Genomic DNA, 18,331 nt, shown 5'->3' with positions numbered 1-18,331 from the left:
GCACGCGCGCGCGCACACACACACACACACACACACACACACACACACTTTAGGTATTATTTTGCAGAGAGCATCCGTGTTGCTCAGTTTACAGCTGCGTGTTTGATCAATTATGAAACAGCTGGAAGTTAAAAAATAAACAAACACGAGTTGTTGTTTTTAAAGGTTTCGGTCGCCCTCTGGTGGCCGCTGGTAGTCAATGCAGGATAAAGGGCCAAGCTCATTGAACACATTAAACTGATTTAAAAAATTAAAAAAAAAAAAAAAAAAAAAAAACATAAGACAATGATTAACCAAATATGAAACTTTAATGTAAAAAACAAACCTGTACAAACTGTTCTACTGCATGTGAAACAAAATGATGTCAAGTCTTAGGAGTGTTTGAAAAAAGGAAAGGTCCGGACCAAACAAGGCAGACGTCTGCATACAGACTAATAATGTCCAGTTCATCTTGTAAGCCTTGATTAAAGCTGTATTGATCTTTATGTTTTTCTGTGAATGATTGTTTCATGTACAGTAAATATTTATTTATTCTTTTGATTTGAATCCAATCTGTTGTCAGGACATACAAACCTGTGTTTCAGTGTCTCATGATGATTTCTTCTCAGAAGAACAAGTTCAAACATTCAGAAAGTTGTCGGAAAGTACGAGAATCCTTCAGACATTCAAATATCCTACAAGCATCAAAGCTGAGACACTTTTCGAAGGACATTTATCAAAACCTGAGCCGGTTCAGCCCTTCTGTTACCTCTGAACTCAACTGGCTGGTCTCGGGTCAGTACACGTCCCTCAAAGATGTGACAGTGAGGGACGCCGACAGCTCGGCGACGCTGGTGGGACGCCACGCGTTGAAGCTCACTGTCCTGTTTTCGGAAACCATCAGGAAGCCATTGGAGCTGAAACAACCGGCGATGTCTCCCACGTCGAGCCACACGAAGGGAGCCACGGAGGCCGAGTGGAGGGTGACGGAGAAGCCAGTCGGATCCTCCTGCACCTTCGCCTGCAGGGAAATACACAATTAACGGGTCGTGGTCCCAAAACTAATCACGGCATCAGTGGGTTTCTGAGGATCTTAAATAAGGTTTGACTGAATGTTTTGCTGCAGTTACATGAAGAGTTTCTCTGTTTTAGTCTTCTAAACACTTCATAAACTCCCTGATCTTTCTGTGTGAAACAAATACGATCTACTGACAGTGATGTTGGGGGTCTGCAGCCCCCGAGCGTCTCTGGGTGAGCACAGGAAGTGGTGGTTGGTGGGACCCTGCTGGCTGCCGCCTTCTTCCTCCAGGCGGAAGGTGAGTACGCAGGTGAGACGGGTGCAGTGTCCACATCCTGCCAGCAGGGCGGCGACAGGCTGCTTGTAAATGGCCACTGCGCTGCCTCCGGTCACTGGCTGCAGGTCCGACCTCAGCGTGCAGACCGGATCCAGATCAGTCCAGGAGTACACAGTCAGCTGAGTGACAAAAGAACAGGTGCATCAGAACAGTAGCAGTTAAATATGTTAGCATGAGTTTAAAATTTTGAGTTCAGATGATCTGCAAACCACTAAAGAGACGTTAAAAAGTAAAAGTTTTTTTTTTAAGAAAATTAATGGAAACAGTGTTTTTCAAAATTTATGAAAAAATTTCACATTAAATAGTCTCTCAAAAATTTCTTGAAATTGTTTGAAAGACTGCACATTTTTTTTTTGAAAACTATGGCCAACAGAAGCTCTGCTGAAAGTATAAAAAAACCTGGTCATTTCCAACCAGCAACGCTCTGCTCCCTCTCCTCTCACAAATTACTCTTTATCAGGTAGATGTTAAAAACTTGACTCGATATTTTTGCTGCAAAAAACTTTCATACAACTCCACAAATTACATAGTAATTTTGCTGAAAGTTGCTGCAAAATCAAAAAGATTTGATCGCAACAATCACACAAAAAAATGCTGATCCAGAGACTCAAACTAACCAGTGCTGCATCTTTATTTTGATTTGCTATATAGTGTTCAGCTAAATTTGATTGCACACATTAGTTTACTCCAAGTTGTGTATAAAATGACGTATGAAGAACGAAGTTCATAAAATATTTTGTTTCCATTACCAGAAATACCCTTACCATTACCCATATTAGCATCTTAAATTGAAATAAATAGAGTATTGTACTTTCAGAAAACACATTTTTCTTTTATTTTCATGATTTTTTGCACAAAAACCCCAATCATAAAAGCTTAAAAGGAATCACATGCAGAGGAAATGAAAATATATTCATTATACGGCTGTTTTATTCATATTATTATCATATTTATTCAGTTTTTTTTTTTTTAATGTACAGCTAACACTTTAGAAAACGTACCACAGCTCTAAGCTTCAGGTCACGACTCAGGTCGGAGACAGCGTAGATGAGCAGCGTGTCGTCGTCCTCGAAGCCGACGGGAAGGACGGCGGCGAAGAAGCTCTGTGCAAAATAATGCAGCATCTTCCACTTCCCACCGAACTCTGAGAGACAACCAGGAAGTGATACGGGATTATTCTGCAACACTCACGTCTAATCCCAGTCAGTGCACAAGAAATGATTTATAGGTTTCCACTACAATGTGTCCGTTTACTCACCAATCGATGACCAGGAAGGCGCCTGCCAGATATCATTGAGCTGCCAGTAGAGGGCGCCCATCGTCTGACCTTTGCCCTCGATAATTTCACTCCGACTCCTCCGATAAAACTCAGTCTGAGCCTTCACACACTGGGCCTGCATCACCTGCATGTTTCACATAACCAGCAATATTTACACGCAGCATGAGATGTGATCCAGAGCAGAGCTGTCATATTATTTCTTTAAATCTCACACAGGTTAAAGGAAGAGTTTGGAAATGTTAACGTCTGCTGACGTCTCTCGTATCTTTACTGTAAATATGAAGCTGCAGTTCGCTGACGATTGTGATGTTTACCCGCGTGATGTTTGTGATGTTTACCCGCGTGATGTTTGTGATGTTTACCCGAGTGATGTTTGTGATGTTTACCCGCGTGATGTTTGTGATGTTTACCCACGTGATGTTTGTGATGTTTACCCGAGTGATGTTTGTGATGTTTACCCGCGTGATGTTTGTGATGTTTACCCGCGTGATGTTTGTGATGTTTACCTGCGTGATGTAGAGCGTATCAGTAAATCTCTTGAGTGGATCCGTTGAGTTCGGCAGGTTGAAGTGGAGACCGGCCTGCAGCAACATCTGCTGGTTTCCGTCTGCGTGATGTTGACGGTGGGACGTGAAGTTACTGTCGTAGCTCCAGTCTTCTGGAATGGAAACCTGCAGTGTCGTAAAAGCAGGAAAAACATGCATTGAGGTTTAATGTGGCTTAAAGGACACAACATTAGTGTCTGAAATTAAAAAGTAACTACTTAAATCTTCAGATAAAATGAACAGTAAAAATAAGATGTTGATGTACGGTTACCGGCTGCAGAGTGGAGAAGGACGGCCAGGACTGGAAGCCGTACTCGGAGGCGAAACGTGTCCGAGGGAACGTCCTCCAGTCCCAGCAGTCCAGGGTGTAGCTGTAGAAATGAGTGTCTCCGTAGTGAGGGTCGTAAGGGTTCGCTGCCACCCACCCCTCCTGCTCCGACTCGGCCCCGTTGGTCGGGCTGGAGACGAGGAACGGACGACTGTGGTCCTCCTGGGGGGACGGATTCAGCCTCGTCACATGGGTGCGTCTCCAAGTTTTCAAACACAAATCCCCGTGTTTCTTCTTCTCACCTCTTGCACGATCTTCCGTATGTTGTTCACGTACAGCGTCACGTAGTCCTTCACGTACGTTGGCCTCTGGGAAGATGGGATGTCGAACCAGTCTGTTGCCAGAGCAGCCTCGTTCTCGTTGTTCCCGCTCCAAATTATTACAGACGGGTGGGACTTCAGGCGCTGAACCTGACGGGTGAAAACGAGACAAAAATCAGGACACCAAAAAAAAATTGACACAGCCGCTCTGTAAACGTGTAATCTCACCTGTGTTCACTCACCTGCTGGACGACCTCCTCTCTGACGGTCTGGATGAAGTCGTCCTCGGTGGGGTACATGGCGCAGGCAAACATGAAGTCCTGCCACACCTGAACACACACAGGTTCATATAGAAATACAGTCATCTGTGCTGCTATTCTTCAGTAAATTTTATGTATGTTATGACACCTTCTTAATATTTTTTATTTACACTGTTTATTTATTTGTATCAGATCTGAACAAAACTACCAGGTTTCTGTATAAGATCTGGCTGAAAATTTACTGGAGGTGCAGACAAACACATCCAAAATCCAAATTACACGATGAGAACATCATGAAAATATGATTGCTTTTATGATTTCATTGTCTTTTACCTGGTCTTTCTGCTTTTATTGTGTCGTCTAATGAACTCTGTTTTTTAGTTTTTACAGCTTTTTGGTCAAACACTGTTTCTAATTGTGCTTCTTAATTAAAGTCCCTCTAGTGGATGAACGTGTGTATTACACATTTTACCAGGTTGGTTTTAGCAGCGTCAACGAATGACTTCAAATATAAAGATCTGAATCCAGTTTTTAGACCCGTGAACCCAAATAGTTCCTGATGCAAAGAGGAGGTTGTTTTCTGGACTTTTATTTTTATGTTTCTTCATGCAGACGATGTTCTCCTCTTTTATAACACATTTAAAAAAAAATTAAAACCTAAAAGGATGAAGCCACTTGACATTGACAAGGTAATAGAAAACGTAAACCATACTTTGTTGTAAAATTTTTACCTCTTTGCTGCACCTGTAAGCAACAACATAAAGAAACGTGGCTGAATTGTGACACTTTTATCTTAATGTTTACACGTGTAGATCAGTAGAGTATCAATTACCATGATCCCCATCTCGTCACAGATGTCATAGAATAGGTCCTGTTCGTACACTCCTCCTCCCCAGACCCTGAGGGCGTTCATGTTCACGTCCACTGCTGACTGCAACAAGTTCCTCAAGCTGCGGGACAAACAGAGAGCAGGTACATGTAGGTTCAGAAGTTCAAAGCTGGATGTAAAAGAATCGAGCAGCTTTTACAAACCAAACTCACACAGCAGGGGTGACTCGGTCCTGGAAGGAGTGCGCCGGGATCCAGTTGGACCCTTTCAGGAAAATCGGTTTCCCATTGATGCGGAAGTAAAAGCTCAAGCCGGGAGATCCAGGAAGCGGCTCCTGGACGAGTTCCACCGAGCGAAAGTACACCTGCAACAGAGGTAACCGTCAGCACTTCCAATTAAATTCACAGAAACAACTGTATTTTAATCCCAAATGCTCTGACTGCTGCGATTTTAGTTTCAACTGTGACCACCCTAAACAGTAACAGCTCATTTTAACTTGGTGCAAGGGGCATTAAAACATAAACTGACTGAGAAAATCGGTGAAAAAAGGCTAATATGTCTTGAGAATTTGAACTTTGGCACACAGAAATCTTTTTTTATCTTTATTTTATCAGATTTGAACACATAATAAAGGCTGAATCAGGACTTTTAATTGGCTCTTTATAGATTTGGGGTCATTTCAAAAACATTTCTATCAAATTTATGACATTATCTTGGACAGAAACATCAACATGCAAATTTGCCTTCGACTTTGTGTCTTAAAATTTCCGTCACGTTCAGTTTTTTCTAACTTTGTATTTCCTGAACATGAACAACCTCAAGATTTACCAAAAAGAAAAAAAATAATAATGTCGGTGGATTTTCTCTATTTGAACTCCCTGTTGCAGCCCCACATGGTGATTTAAGACACATATTAATGAGGTTTTACACCAAAACATTGGCTGGCAGTGGCCTCTGACCTTAGACTCTGTGCTGAGGACTAAAACTCTGTCCTGAAATCCTCTGACAGTGAGGTGGTAAGACGGTTGGTCGCCGTGTCCGCTCGGCCACCACAGCTTCACCCGGCTGCTCTGGAGGAAGAAAAAACTTTTAGCACTGTGAATTTCTTTTTTAACAAACTGCATTTTTTTTTAAACAACCGGTTTCCGGCACCGTGCTGATGAGTAACGTGAAGCTGTTCTTGTTTTTTCCTGGTTGGAACCGAGTCAGGAAGGTTTGCTCCGAGTCCAGCTCCGGTACGGAGAGCGTCACTCGGCCGTCTGTTGTCTGAACTGCGTCGACGAGAAGCTCCACCCGCACCGTCCACTGGGAGCTGCTGAGATCTGCACAGAAAAAACAAACAGATTATATGAAGCAGATTATTAGTAAAATGGCACAAAATGAAACAAACACTGTAACTGATTAAATAAAACAATCTAAAGATGCAATTACACCTGAAACAGGACAGATTTGTTCTGTCACTGGGAGGAAATGTCTGCATGAGTTTATTTGTTTACAAGAATATTTCCACAATGTTTTGCTTTCAACTGCTTCAGGAAGTATTGAGAGTTTCACGCTGACTTGAACTTTCCCAGAACTTCCTGGACAACTGTCATGATGGCATGAAAATCCTCTGCTCCGCTTTCTGAAGAAGCTACTCGGAGGATTCAAGGCAACTCTCAGCAGAAACACAAACTGCCTTTTATTTGTCAGCTGGCTGCGTCTTACACAATCGCTCTTATGCAACAGATAAATAATGCAACGCTTTCTATCAGACCAGACGAGTCCTTTAGAAAGTCTCCTTACGCCTGAAAGCCTCGCCTCAGTATCTGCACTGTTTTTTTTTGCCTGCAGTGGAAGGTTGGAGGTAGAGATGAGGCGTACTGTAGAGAGGAACAGAGGAAACCTGGACGAGCCGCAGAGCATCAAACGCCTCCAGTCCAACTCCTTTCCAGAGTCCCAGCGTGGGGAAGGAAGGACCCCAGTCCCAGCTGAAGGAGCTCTGCTCCTGCAGCAGAACGGAGGTCATTTATTCAAATATGAACAGCAGAAATTAACACAGAAAAACAGGCCGAACCAAACATAGTAATCTAAAAACAATGAACACATTTTAAGTCAACCACAAAAGACTGCACTTCAAATAAGAATAGACGGTACGTTCCAACACTAAAGACGTATTGCACAAGCGAGACTATATTTCATAGCTTAAACTTAAAAACCAAATATTGCACAGCCAGTTTATGTATAGCGTGGCATATTGCAAAATCTAAAAATACATTCAACAGTTTCTCTGAGTATCAGAACCTGCGGCTACAATTTCAGATTTATCCTGGTTGAGCTGCAGAAAATATATAGAAAATATCTCAAATCTATTTTAAAAAGGAAAACAGAGAGAGAATGTCTCTGATTTTATTTTGTGGAACGGAGGTGAAACATGGTGGGACACACAGTATTTACCTTTCTGATGAAATTCACGTGACATTCCCCCTTCTGGACATCCGGAGGACATTCAGGAGGGACTCTGTAGGACGAATGAGCTCTCCGTCTCTCGGTAGCGTAAAGAAGCGGAGACAGCAGAGCCACATTCAGCACGTTGTCTCCGTCCTTCAGCAGGTGTCTCACCGAGAAGTCCTACACCGTCGCAAACAGAAGACATCTCAGAGAGGAGGAGTCACAGTGGTGACGCATCGTGAACTGATCGTTTTACACTCAACATACATATCTACGAAACATGTTGTCCGTCTCTCCGACAACGATCCCGTTGAGCGAAACCGATGCAACCGTGTCCACGCCGTCAAAGACGAGACGCACCTGCTGTGTGACCCTGTTAGTGCAGAGAAAACACACCAGTCAGGACACTTAGAAAGACTTAAAAAAAACTAAAAAACAATCTGTGTTATTCTACTGACCTCAGCTCGGCCGACACAGTAAATGTGGTCGTGTACGTCCAGTTGTCGAGAGCAATCCAGCGATAGGACGCATCGTTGAACCTGAAATACGGGTCCTAAAAAGACAAGAGAGGACATTTTTAAATGTAATTTCATTCCTCTCTCAGTTTGAAGGCTCTAAAAGGTGATTAAAAGAAAAAGGAAGACGAAACGAGGTCTATTTGTCCACATTAACCCCCCAAATTGTCTCAAAAGCTAAATCATTTATTTGTGTTTATTTCTATTTAAATGTGTTTCACGTCTTTCTACTCACTGCCAAAAATTTGTTGGACCTAAAACAGCCAAATTAAAATACACACTTTTAAAAAATATGCAAATTAAATTAGTTTTTAAATGTACTTTTAAAAAGTTGTCCAAAGAGTGTTAGAGGCTCTGGTTTTTGTTAGTGGTGGTGACTTGTCAGCGTGTTTGGGTGGAGCATAATATTTAAACATGACACAACAATAAAAATATGATGTTGTAGTGTGTTTGGGATCGTTGTCATGTTGTAAAAATGTCTCCTCCCAAAATTCTTGAGGCTTTACAATCGTGTAAACAGGAATGAGAAAGAAGTGAGGTGACAGTGACCTTTGACCACCAAAATCTTATCCCATTATTATTATTATTGGCACTCTGTGATTTGTCTGTCAAGTTTGAGGAAATTCCCCCAAGGTGTTCTTGAGATATTGTGTTCACAAAAAGGGGACGGACGGCTGAGAGGGACGTGAGGTCACAGTGACTGTGAACTTTGACCTTTGGCCACCAAACTCTACTCAGCTCATCTTTGGGGTCCAAGTGAATGATTGTGGCACATGAAGAAATTCATCTCAGATGTTCCAGAGACATCATGTTCATGAGAATGGGTCAAAATGGGAGTCAGAGTGACCTTAACCTTTGAGCTTCAAAATCGTATCGTTGGTACCAAGTGAATCTTGTATTGTACTAGGTAATTTTTTTTTTTTTTTTTTTTTTTTTTTAGATAACACGATCTGACAACACTAAAACATACGATTTTTGATAATAATTTCTGCAAAATAATAAAATTACTAGTAATTCCTACCAGGATGACTCCCTGCTGCTGCAGAGCGGAGTGAACACAGCCGGGCACCTGCGCAGGCAACGACACGGACCCGTTGGAGTTCAACAGCCTCCATTTGCCGTTCAGACTCAGCAGCTCCTCCGAAGAAACTCCGTAAAACAAACACAACAAAACACAAACAAAACTGTCTACAGGCGGTATCATAGTTGACGGGTTGTTATAAGTGTAAAAAGTCTACGACACCTTCTTCAAAAAAGTACCATCTTGTGGGAGTTTTCTGTTTACCAAACGGTTTTTCCGTCTTTGTCACATGACTCCCCCGCGGCAATCAGCTGACAGCAGGGCGGAGGTTTTGGCGCGAAAAGGTTCGACAGTTTAATGTTTTATAAGGATTTGTCGTTGAAAGAAACACCTGTCAAAACTTCAAATTTAAAAAAAAAAAAGTGTTATTTAATAGTTTTTGTATTTAAAATTTAAACGGTAGTAAATATGATTAAAAAAGTGTTATTTAATAGCTTTTGTATTTAAAATTTAAAAACTAGAAAATATGTTAAAAAAAAAAAAAAAAAAAAAAAAAAAGAAATTGTCAATTTGAACTTATTTGTCCAAAGAAATTGTGTAGAATCTAACATGTAAACTCCAGGAAGAAATGCTAACTGCTAAATCTTAAATACAAAATTGGCAGATACTTAAAAATGTTGAACAAAAGTTCAGTCTGTTAGCTTAATATTCATAGTAATCAACATGGTCTGACCATAATAAAAATACTATATTTACCTCAGAAGAAAAGTATATTTATCTTTAAATTTAACATCCAAATACAGAGAAATATTATAAAATTATAATATCCAAAGGCATGTTTGTCCATTTTCTTGTTCTTTAAAATAATTTATAAATTCATTTTGACAGAAAAACTTAAAATTTGATGTCATGGCTGAAAATTTACTTTCAACTTTGATTCAACGCGTGCACACAAACACCTTAAATATATTCAAACAAGATGCTGACACGTTCTCTTGATTTACAGACCCATAATAAATGGGGGAATAAACGGCTTTAAAACACTTTAGAATTAGTCTATAACATCCAACACAACTTTTATAGTCAGCAGATGGTCACAAGTTCATTTTACAAGAAAAACAAGACTTTTATGGTTTAAGTAACTTTATTGAAGGGAAAACTAAAACAAAACAGAGCCACAGGTTGATTATCAACCATTAGCTTTGCATCATTATTTTAGGGCTACAAGAAGACAGTGTTCGAGTGGGCATAAAAACTAACTGCTCATCTACTGGCTTCTAAATAACAAAAAGAGAAAGAAATAGAAAGCCTTTGAGGGGAACCAAATTTTTCCAACTGTTCAGCCTTACAATCCACTTAATTTGCAGAAACATATCAGATATAATAGCCTAACTTTATTAACATGCATAAAATACAACATTGAACTTCTTATATTTTGTTTCCTTAACATTGATATATACTGCTGTGCTTCTCTGTACACACACTTTGATAGTGGAATAAGATACACTTCTTTCCTCAGGTAATAGATTCCTATACTATTGATCAGAAAAACATACCGACATCACACCAGTCCAGGAGACAGAAGCCACTCACCAGTTTCCCGAATCTTTCAGAGAATTTGTATTTTTCATTTCAAATAAAACACAGAAGAATTAGGCCAATTTGAGTATTGTAAATAGAGAAATTATGGGTATGGCAAAACACAGGCTTTGCTATAAATGCTCTTAGGAAGCCAGCCAATGGTGAAGTAAGCATCAACCCCAGAGGATCCAGTCGGTCAACCGGCTGGATCATCGTGGGGCCGATCTGCTGCTGAGCGCCAGGAGACCGGCTGCATCAGATTCAACTCAAGTGTGTGCAGAGCAAAATGACTAACATCACCAATTTGGGGTTGAGAAACTCTTACTGGTGCATGCTCAAAGCAGAGTGTTCACTTTACAGAAACTGGCACGTGTCCTAGAGAGAGAGAAAAACACTATCTTCTTATGAGCGCGCAGGTGGAAAAAGGAGGAGGGTGGGGAGGGAGGGAGAGGTAAAATGCTCTGATTAACCCAAAAAAATAAAAATAAAGTGAAAAAGAAAAAACAGAATCCCGGAATTTTACGTTGGAACCAGCAACAACATTTTTCCACCAGCTTTCCGAACGATGCCATCACATTGCGTACTTTTGTGTCCATTCTTTTGCCATTTTGGTGTATCTGAAAATAAAAAACAAAACAAATGTTACTTCACTGATTAAACGTTTTTTTGTTTTGTTTTTAAATATCATACTTTAACTTGTGCTGGATTTCTGAAAGCACATGCACCGGAAATATAATCTGGGTTGCATCCGAACAGCGCGTCTCAGTAGATGCACAACAACACTTTGCATAAGAACTTCCTAATTTTGAAAACACCGCATTATTTCTTTCACAAGTCAGGCAGCGTCTTCACACGCCAACAGCAGATAAGATCACAAACCTCTTCATGCTGGAGTTAGTAGTTCACATGCAAAGAAAACACTGGCTTTGGAATTTGTTGGCCTGAGGATCAAATCTTTGGTTTGTCTGCTATTACAGTCAGAATTAGCAATTATTCTGCTCAAAGCCAGATTATATGAACCCCGTTCAAGGCAAACAGAAACACCGGGTTTTAATGCCTTTTAATACCAAATACCATCTTGGTGATCCTGATTTATAATAAGAAAAGAGCACAAATGCTAACTATATCAAAGTTCATAAAGAATTTGTCGTTTCACCCCATTTAGGCAAAAATGACCAAAAATTTCTCATAATACGAGTATCTCTTGTTTTCCTCGGCTGTATACAACAGTAAACTAAATACTTTGAGCTTTTCAGTCACCCAATTAATAAAATGACAGCATGACTATTTCAAAAGTTGGAAAATAGATTATTAGTTTTGAAAGGTTCAGAAAACACAATTGTACAAATCATATCAAGCAAATATTTACTCAACTGTGAAGGTAAATTAGAAGGACTCGAACATGAAATGTGAAAATTAAAGTGTCTGTTTATATTGAAGTAATGGTCAAATGCTTTAAAAGAGTATTTTTAATTGAAGGGTGTCTCACTTTGCATTGGCTCCGTTTCATTTTCCAGGAAGTCATTTATTTCCTGCTCCATTCATTACAATTTCTCATCCTGCTGCATCCTTTTCTCAATATCAACACCAAAATACAAACTGTGATCCCGGCCATGTTTCACACCTCGTGTTTACGTTGATCTCCTGAGCAGCAAGTGACTGGTGTTTTCACTTTGTAAAAGACTTGTTTCACACATTCCCGATAAAAAAATAGGTGACGGTAAATGATTTGCTGTCCTTTTTTGCCTGAAGTCGCATATTGTTGCATGGTGAAGCAGCCGCCATCACACCGTCCTCGGTGTGTTGAAGAACACTGACACCTGAAGCTTCATAATCCGCTCACGCGGCAACCGTTTGATGCGAGAAAGCCCGGCTCACATCTTCCTCATTGTTCATCTGCCAGGCTTCAGTTTTCAGACATCATGGCTCATGAATGCTGCTCTTTTTTTTTTTCTTTTGGCAGCAAACTTGGCGTGTCCTTGAATTAGCCACCAAGAACATTTTTGTTTTCCACAACAGTCCCTGCTGACAATTGCTTCAACCACGCAACAGCAACGGTGAGAAATAAAAGGCAACCCATCGCTAGCAGCAACTGATCACCCAGCTCAACTCTCAGCAGGTTGATTTTCCAATTTTACCAAAAGAATTGAAATAAACTTGCACTATCGGTGATGGAAAATAGTCAAGAACAATGCAAGATATGATTTGTACAATGATAAATGTTTGACAAAACTGTTTTTGGGCATGAAAATAACAATCCACCTTTTGTTTTGTTTTCTGCCATTTTAGTGTCGTTTCATGGACCTGAAAACCTGATTGATTTCTACAACTGGATCTTGATTTGTCTCTGGCCTGCATCAGGGACATTTGTCATAACCCACAAGACAGATTAGTAAACTGCAGTCAACACATCCAACTTCATAGCACCAGCCAAGATGCAGCGCTGGCTCTTGGCCTTACCCTAAAGCATGGCATACTTCGCTGTCCACTCCTGAGCTAGTTTATTGTACCTGACGGAGTGAGACTACGTTACATAATCGACTCCAGGTGAATTTTTTTTTTTTTTTTAATATAAAAAAAGGTCACTGTTCTTCAGTTTTGGGAGGCAGAATTGATTATTTCACATGTTAAAGAGAATATACTTGTTAAATATATACTTACTTCTGACCATCTGTTTTGTAGATTCGTGCGATCTCTGGCACTAGTGGGTCATCGGGGTTTGGGTCACATAGGAGTGAGCAAATGGAGAGAAGAACTACAAGAAACAGAATATATGAATATTAAAAATCACTTTCAACTTGAAATGTTTTTAAAAACAGATTATAAAAAAAGTTTGTTACTTCCGTTTCCCACACTTTGACCCAAGTTACGTAAACCTTGAGGAGTACAGTGAGTGTTTGACATGTTCTAGATTATCTGATCAAGATGTCTACAAACATAAAGGACAAACCCAAAACAATGCATATCCTTAAACTCACAATAGAGCACACGTAATGGCACAGGTGGTGTTAGCAAAGTTTAAAAAAAACACAAAAGCAGGGTAAACATTAAGGAAAATATATGCAAAATATTTCCGTCCATCATATCGGCTGATGTCCTTTCATGAATATCCGTACCTTTAGAAATAGTAAGTGCAGGAGACCACTGTGATCTGAGAATATCCAGACAGATACTGCCGTTACTGTTAATATTTGGGTGGTAAATTCTTGTTGTAAATGCAACCTGAAGAGGAAAAAAAACAACAACAAGACAAACAGAGGAGAAGTTAGATGAGGCAGATTGTGTCACACGACATATCGCTGTTATGCAATTATAAATTCCTTGACACGAAGCAGTGACGTTTGACGGCTGAGTGTCAATTCCTGGAATGACAGGTATTACCACACACAGGTTGCCAATCAGATAAAAAAAAAAAAAAAAATGCTCTGAGTGCCAAACTGCTGGGTTCAGTGTCATTTAGAAGATTGAGCAAAAACACCATTTATAAATGAAGAGTTGGTTATTTAAATTGTATCTTTGATGTCAGTTTTTAACCTTAATCTATTAACTATACATTTTATTCACAGCAGGACTTCACACTGGTTTACCTTGGGTGGTTTGAAGGGGTAGTCTGTTGGAAAATGAATTGTCAAGAAGAAAACGCCTCCCTGATATGGGCTGTCACTCTGAAAGCAACAATGATTTACATGTTTCTTTATAGTGCCACATTATCAAGTCAAATATTGATCTTTATCTCAGGAATACATTAAAAAAAAAAAAAACAAGGAACCAGGAACACAGAAGCACAACTCAACACCATATTGCTTTTCAAGTGGAAAGAGAGCAATAATTATGTCATAAAACATCTACTTACAGGTCCCATGATTGTGGCTTGCCAGTGAAACACTGCAGAGAACAGAAAGTGAGTGTTACAAAAGTCACAGCAGGTATGTGATCTGACAGGAAATTAACTTTTAAATTGTCTTTGCTGCTTCCCAGAAACACCATTTCTCTTTTTGATTGTTTAAATATGCTCACTGAATCAAAAATTTAACCTTGTTCCGTTTTACATGGAATCGTTTGTTTTCTCAACCTTCAAATGATTAAATTATTTTTGAAAACCGAATTTGCTAATATTTTAAATGAACAACTAATCATTTAAATGTTTTTTTTGCCTCTGAAATGTAAAGACTTGATGTTTTTATTGTTCATTCATGAGTTATCTAAATGTATAATAATAGCAAATCAGATGATCACAAATGTTGATATCAATGCTAAATCCCATCAGTCAGTGAACCACAAAAATAAAAAATAAAAACTCAAGTTTTAACTCGAGTGACTTAAATTTTAGATTACAATACCTTATTTCAAAACAATTTTTGTCCCCACACCTGTCTGAGTTGCTACTGAGCGCTACATTAACAGGAGGCCTCTGAGCAGCCAGCGTCTACTGATAGCATGCGAGGCGTTTCAGGAGCATCTGGGAAATTGTAGCATCGAGGCAAAATGTGCCCCGAAAGCAGAAGGTAACCTGGGTTTACACTCTCCCCCTCTAAAGTGAATGAAAACCTGAGATTTGTGCTGTAATGTGTAATATAATTGGTAATATTCACATCATCTTTAAATTCAGGGTTATTACTTTAGCCACTATAGGTTCACAATAATTTTTGTTCTACCAATGTTGGGGTTTATTTTTAAAAAGGTAAACAGTGCATTTTTTTTTTTTGGAACAAATACTGTAATGTAAAAATTTCCCTTTGAGGGACTATTAAAGTAAGTATCCATCTATCTATCTATGATTATAGTCTAAAATAATGTGAAAAATACATAGTTTTTGTCAAATGACTACCTATGGCTAGCAGGACACCCAACCCCTCCAGAAACCAAGGGAAAACCCTGACATTGTTATTGCGAAATAATTTTTTTTTTTTTTTTAAAGGATTGGTATGGAACATTTTTGGACAACACTCAGCCCTACGTCCGGGTCTGGGACACTTACTGTCATCACCCACTGGGCCAGCCGAGCACTGTGCCGGAGGGTCACGAGCCAGGTCATTAAGCTCCTGTAATGAAAAGAGGTTTACAAACAATGACCAATTAGACTCCAGTAATCGTCTGAAACAAAACAATGAGGAAACACAGATCTGAAATCGACGTGCAGCACTGAACATCCTCAGTATAAATGCCAGCACACAGAGAGACCGGGGAGGGAGATACCACAACATTATTTCACAACACCCTGCTTGCTGTGTTGTTAACTCTCCCCCAAGCTGGACAGCTCTGGGGCAGAGAGATGGGGGTGGGGGCACCTTGTTATCATCTCCACGTTCAACAGCAAGATGAGACCCCGAACATAAACTGTATACTGTGGCGTCTTGGTATTTTTAGGTGTCCAGCTTATTTTAGAGTGAGTTGGAGGCCACAGCCCCACCCTGGCCTTCACGCAACACGCAATATTGCACAAGTTGATGGATTTCCCTGGAAGAAGATTCTAGTCAACAGCAGAGAAAACACGGTGTCAACACTTCTCTCACACACACACACACACACAAAAGGTGTAACTTTATTATAAAGTACATCAGCATCCTTGATGGAACAACCACAACACACCCCACACTGCACAAAGACCGAGAACAAATACGTTTACATACCAAAGACATGCATCATAAAGCCAGCTCCGACCACTGACACAGATCCAGAGAGTGATATGAGTCATGGCTTCTGGGAACACTTCGAGTATCGAAACCATTATGGAGGTTTAAACGACCAGCTAGCCGCTAACGCGCGCGACGTCGACGTGAAAGTCCGGTAAAAGGAATTAAAGCGAGGCCGCCGAGAAAACATACGTTTCTTCGTGTAAAGGTATGAAGAGTTGGGCAATCCGTGCGGCCTCTCGACGCCGTCGAGCCAACCTCGACGAACACACCGAACATGTAACTGCAAGCGTTAGCACGCTAGCCGAACGGCGTTCAGACCGACCGACCGCGAAGCCGTTGGTGCCAACCGGTGCCAACAGATGAACTATTGTCACTTCACGTCAGTCTGATGATCAAACACCGGACGTGTCGACTCCCTGCGACGCGTTTCACCGCCTTGTTTCGCAGCTTTTGGCATCTTAGAAGTGCGCTAGCTGCATTGTGGGAGGCTAGCGCGGTCGCGCTAACGCCGCTAGCTGGCGTTCACGACGTTCATCTTACCTTGTGGATCCTTTTCAGGGCCATCCTCTCTCGTTGTTCTGCTCTTTAATTCGAAGGTTTTCCGATCCAAGCAATGGGGGGCAACCGTGATATGCCAGGATGATCCTCTCTCCGTTAAATAATTGACGCTGGGTCAACTCGACGGCCTTTTCTTCTCGGGCTAGTGTAGTTAGCTGGCTAGCGAGCTAAAACTACGTATGCGCGTTAAGTTGGTCCCAAACGACAGACGTTACACCGCCCCGCGACAGACTCTCTCCTTCCCCGCAGCGTCCACGTCCCTTTTATTCGATTTTCTGTTTCCCGGTTGAGGGCGAATGAGTGCGCCAAGTCGACAGGAGCTCCCGTTCTTTTGGTTTCGGTCGACGCCGTTAGCCAACTAGCGGCTGTCTACATGTATTTGAGGCTTTATGGTGTGAAGGCGGCGCAGTTGTCTGCTGAGTGACGGGGCGGATGTGATGGCAGATTGGTTACAAGCCTGCAGAGGGGAGGGGGGGGGGGGGAATAAAAAAAAAACAACAGAAAACAACACGACTAGCCACGACATGTCAGCCTTTAATCACCGAGAGACAAAATAAAAATGTGGACGCTTTTCCCTTTTTTAAATTTCATCATGACGTTATTAAAGATTTAGCCGCAAGTTCACTCGAACTTGTCTTCATATTTTGTTGTGCTTTTAATGAGGCCGGGTTACAAAACAGTAAAAGCACCATTGACCGTGAACTTCTAGGGGATCGTGGTGCTGATAGGCCCTTTTCACAGAAGATATGTTAACATGTACCAGCAAGAAAACTTTCATATTTAAAAAAATATATATATACATAAATTAAATTTCGCCTATATTAGCTTTTCTTCACTGCCTTCCCATAAAATGAAGAATAGAATCAAAAATTCTTCTCCTGACTTGCTCCCTGGTCCTCTGGTTGCACACAAAAATAAAATGGAGTAAATATTAGTGTTATTTAGAGCAAATGAATCACCTTGAACGCAACTAATAAGAAACAATTTGATCATCAGCTGATTCCAGCTTTTCAAAGGAAATAATTTCTGCATCTTATTCATCTCGTTCGCTATGAAACTAAATCGGTTGGCCTTCACAAAACAATAAGTAGTAGTTTTGGATCCTTTTCTCCAGTCTTTGCCTTTTACAATCAGAAACATCAATCATTAATGTAAATAAATCTCTGTCGCTGGGAAAATGTAATGCAGAAGCAGAATGACTCAGGTGTCTTTTACACTTCAAGCCCTGTATTTGTGCAATATTTTACACTGTAAGTGTAATTAAACACTTGTTTTTTGTGTTTTTTAATTTAGTGTTATATTTGCAACTTTCACGTGCATTTTGTGGCTGCATGTTCTCAAGTAAGTTTAGGTTTAAAAAACTGCACAGCGAACCAGGAGTCATGCAAGATCCCAGCAAAAGGCTGATAGGGAGACTAAATTTCATGAAAAGGTTCGCTGCAGGATTGCAGGTCATGTTTGGTGAAATATGAGACACTGAATTTGACATTTTTCTAACAGAAGACAAAAATAAACATCAGCAAAGACATAAAAAAAGAAAAGAAAAAGGAAATCCTCTGTAAATCACTAACTGTGTGTCATGCAAGGACCAATCATTGATACAACAAATCTTCAGTTCAATAAAAGGACTGTCTTCACTGAAGGCTGCAAATGTAATTTAGTGTTTCAACCAGATGTGACACACAATGCCGACCTCGCTGTGCACCCGTCATGAATTTATTAACAGAGACTACAGTAGAAAAAAAAAAGAAAAAG

At 40.4% G+C, this 18,331-nt stretch overlaps 2 protein-coding genes across 3 annotated transcripts; both read right to left on the bottom strand.

Annotated features, from left to right (window-relative positions):
• Positions 1-289: 289 nt before the first annotated feature.
• On the bottom strand, positions 290-9,073 carry manba (mannosidase, beta A, lysosomal). The gene is made up of 17 exons (XM_069160963.1): positions 8,802-9,073; positions 7,724-7,818; positions 7,533-7,638; positions 7,272-7,445; positions 6,699-6,822; positions 5,988-6,157; positions 5,795-5,905; positions 5,048-5,199; positions 4,839-4,956; positions 3,989-4,075; positions 3,729-3,896; positions 3,430-3,648; positions 3,120-3,284; positions 2,593-2,737; positions 2,336-2,478; positions 1,193-1,453; positions 290-1,000 (listed from the first exon to the last, which is right to left on the bottom strand). Exons 1-17 carry the CDS (start codon positions 8,982-8,984, stop codon positions 776-778), a joined length of 2,646 nt encoding a protein of 881 aa, XP_069017064.1. The 5' UTR covers positions 8,985-9,073; the 3' UTR covers positions 290-775.
• Positions 9,074-9,926: 853 nt separating this feature from the next.
• LOC138205079 (ubiquitin-conjugating enzyme E2 D2-like) lies at positions 9,927-16,996 on the bottom strand. 2 transcript variants are annotated; one of them, XM_069160730.1, is made up of 8 exons: positions 16,559-16,996; positions 15,361-15,424; positions 14,236-14,267; positions 13,970-14,047; positions 13,499-13,604; positions 13,044-13,137; positions 12,843-12,892; positions 9,927-10,999 (listed from the first exon to the last, which is right to left on the bottom strand). In XM_069160730.1, the coding sequence occupies exons 1-7, from the start codon at positions 16,580-16,582 to the stop codon at positions 12,844-12,846; spliced, it is 447 nt and encodes a 148-aa protein (XP_069016831.1). In that variant the 5' UTR covers positions 16,583-16,996; the 3' UTR covers positions 9,927-10,999; position 12,843. The 2 variants fall into 2 exon arrangements, with proteins under 2 accessions (XP_069016831.1, XP_069016832.1); XM_069160731.1 differs by lacking the exon at positions 12,843-12,892 and having other exon boundaries at positions 16,559-16,993.
• Positions 16,997-18,331: the final 1,335 nt, after the last annotated feature.

This window comes from Embiotoca jacksoni, unplaced genomic scaffold (genome assembly GCF_022577435.1).
Source record: "Embiotoca jacksoni isolate LCO1_2020_lvr unplaced genomic scaffold, fEmbJac1.0.p SCAF_27, whole genome shotgun sequence".
In the NCBI taxonomy this organism is placed as follows: domain Eukaryota; kingdom Metazoa; phylum Chordata; class Actinopteri; family Embiotocidae; genus Embiotoca; species Embiotoca jacksoni.
This window is presented reverse-complemented; position numbering and strand designations above follow the sequence as displayed.